Genomic DNA, 3,296 nt, shown 5'->3' with positions numbered 1-3,296 from the left:
CATTGTGTACGAAATGTGCTATATAAATAAACTTGCCTTGCCTTGCCTAATCAGCCAATATTGTCTTAAATAGACTTATTCTTTTATAAAATGGGATTTTGACCAAATATATTCAATCTTGATTTTTGTAATGTACAATGTTGTTGTAAAGTGGGCGGGCAATATGCTAATGTTTCATGTTGACGTGAACATGAAACGGATTGGGATTTGTTTTAAAAACGACTCGTTTCAATGATTCAGAGTCGACTCTTTCTTTTGAGAGACAATAACTTTATACACGGTGCACTTTCAGATTTAAAACTTTGCAGGATGTTTTCATTCACTTAGAGCTGTGTTACACACTGCATGAAAGGTAATCATGAAAGGTTTCAAAAATCCATAATCGGGGCCCTTTAAAGTAACTACAAATGAGCATGTAAAACAAATATCTTTTTAAAAAATTCCATGTGAAGCATGCCCCCGGTTTTCACCTTTTTTCCCCCTTACCCGTTTTCATCTCTGGTTGTAGATCATTAAACCGTTACGTTGCCTCAAATCAGTTTCATGAGCTGCCTTCGTGCAAAAACGCTGCCTTCAAAGTCATTACCTCATAAGGCAGCAAGTCAGCTGCCTAGGCTTTCGGACGCCGCCATTGTTTGAAATGACGAATTTGATGACGTAGCATGTTTCCTGCTTGTAATATTGAGCATACCTGTGTCGAGATAATTTTGCTTTATTTAAGTGTGTACAGATCTATGAGGATTAAATAAAAGTACTTTTAGAACGAGTGAGCATAGGAGCGGCCATCTAATAGTATTAGTCAATTACCTCTGTCTAATAACCAAGACTGGCTAGTATGTGACCGTAAGGTACGCTAACGGATGATGTGAAATCTCTGAGCGACTCCATAGATGCGGATGTTTGACCTGCGCAATCGGCTCACCATATTTTTATTGGTTCAGCCTTTACCTTTCGAGTCTGCCATCAAATAGCTGCTTCACAACACGGCCATTTCGTAGGTGGCAAAACCGGAAGTCCGAGTGTCGATAGAGTTTATTTTTAATATGCACAGTAGTTATGGTTCTGTCTATGGTTATTTAATATGTTTAGTAATCTAAATGAAGTACTTATGCTCTAAGGATGCCTGATTATGCCTGATAGATATTTTATCACTTTTCTGAAGAATCAATAATAGCATAGCATTTCAGCATACTTTAGATTTTGAAAATCTGTGTACTGTATTTATGCATTTAATAAAATGTTCTTACAAAATAGAACAGTTCTGGGAATCAATAATCCATTAACCAATTTAAAAAAACATAAGTGCACAATGATGTGTTCTGAAGTAAATCTATGAAAACATGCAAGTACATTTATATACATTTATATTTGCCTTTATTTATATAGTGCTTTATACAATACTGATTGTTTACATACAGATACAGGTACATACAGATCCACTATAAATCCACTATAGCTTAGATCTAGTTTAAAGTGCTCAGAATATAATTATTTAATTTTTTACTTTCATTACTACTCATTAAGTAGCATCAGTAGCTACATTTATCCTTAAGTTGAGTCCTTAATTTGATCAGACGTGAAAGGCAAGATTCAGACCCGTCTGAATCAGTTATCTTGGTATGAGTGGTTAAGGTCAGATAAACCATGGAACCAGAAGTGACACCGCAACCAGGAACGAAGCGGTCAACATACTGATCCTGCTGCTGACTTCACCTGATGAAAATTCTGCATTAAAAGAGAAGAAAACAGACAGAAATGATAATTCGCTGACCTTTTGAAATGTTGCCTAAAGCAAAAACACTGCAAGTTTGAACTCTAAAAATCCATGTGCATGTTCATATTAGCATTCATTCTCTGCGTGAAAAATTTCAATCTCATTATTGTGAATAACTGTTATTCCTGTCTAATGTTATTAGCGATAACGGATTTATCTTCTGAAATTTGTTTGTGAAAATACTAGGTTAATAAAAACCTAAAAGCGTACGATGTGGACGCGAGATTGTGTACTTTTGTTGTGCAATAACCTACACAATAATGCAAGGCAGTTTGACTTGATTCAATTTCAAATTTAATTCAATTTTGCATTTAATCTATTTAAACAAATATAGGGTTACCATTTATTTCGATAGTCCAGTTTTGACATTCTACTAACTACAAGTAATTTTGCAACTACATGTCAACTTGTTCTACTAACCGTGAAGGGTTAGTTCATCCAAAAATGAAAATTCTGTCATTAATTACTCACCCTTATATAGTTCCAAACCTGTAAAACATTCATCTTCGGAACACAAATTAAGATATTTTTGATGAAATCCGAGAGCTCTCTGACCCTGCATATACCCTTGCTGTCTATGCAGGGTCAGAAATCTCTTGGATTTCATCAAAATATCTTAATTTGTGTTCTGAAGATGAACGAAGGTCTGGAATCACATGAGGGTGAGTAATTAATGACTGAATTTTCATTTTTGGGTGAACTAACCCTTTAACATAAGAGTATATGAATACTCTAATGACAGTTCATTGACGTAGTTGCAAATTAATGATAGTTGACATGTAGTTGCAAAGTTACTTGTAGTTAGTAGAATGTCAAAAGTGGAACCAAAAAAGTGCACAGTTTCAATGCAAGAAATTCAGTTTGAATGTTTTAATTTCCCACTTTATTGGCAGGAATGAGTAAAATTATTTGCAGTCCGCAACAAAATTTTGGCTCTGCAAATTAATTTTTAATTAATTCAATTAAAACGAATTTTTAGGACATGCATACATGCTAATATCTCAGTATTTATCATTGATGCCCTATTCTGAAATTCAACAGATCTTGTATTTGAGAAAGTAGCCACAAAGATTACATTAGCCAGTATATGACAGTGTTTCTGTGGATCTGTAAAAGTCTTCAATTTAACTTCATAAAACCCACAGAAACCCTGTACAATTCCAGTAAACAAAGAAGTAGCGAACCATGACTCTTGAACCTAGGCCCTCTCCCCCTAACTACCAGCCTAACTAGCTTATGGTGTCTTCTTCTAAAAGTCAGCTTTAACAATTCCTAATCCAGCCTTAAGGCAGTCACACACTGAACACACTGTTCCCTTTCAGGAACTCGAGCTGCGTCGAAACGCTATGGGAACGCCTTCAGCGTGACCACGCTCTGAATCACGTGTGTAATCAGTCCAATGGATGGGCGAGACGTCACAGGCGGGGGGACGTAGAGACCAGGGAGCTTAAAAGCACGTGCGGTGGAACCGGTATCAGCTTTCTGTCATTCAGCAAGCGCTCTGTGTGTGTGTCACTTATTT

At 36.1% G+C, this 3,296-nt stretch overlaps 1 protein-coding gene across 1 annotated transcript in view; it reads right to left on the bottom strand.

Annotated features, from left to right (window-relative positions):
• Positions 1-1,351: 1,351 nt before the first annotated feature.
• The window catches only part of LOC107740765 (mucin-5AC-like), a gene marked incomplete at its 5' end in the record, with an annotated part of 10,447 nt that continues 8,502 nt past the window's right edge, over positions 1,352-3,296 (bottom strand). The window contains one exon of the mRNA XM_016553271.1: positions 1,352-1,725. Within this exon, the coding sequence (XP_016408757.1) occupies positions 1,634-1,725 (92 nt within the window). The remainder of the gene's footprint in view (positions 1,726-3,296) is intronic.

Source organism: Sinocyclocheilus rhinocerous, unplaced genomic scaffold (assembly GCF_001515625.1).
Source record: "Sinocyclocheilus rhinocerous isolate Xijiao unplaced genomic scaffold, SAMN03320098_v1.1 scaffold1456, whole genome shotgun sequence".
Lineage (NCBI taxonomy): Eukaryota > Metazoa > Chordata > Actinopteri > Cypriniformes > Cyprinidae > Sinocyclocheilus > Sinocyclocheilus rhinocerous.
This window is presented reverse-complemented; position numbering and strand designations above follow the sequence as displayed.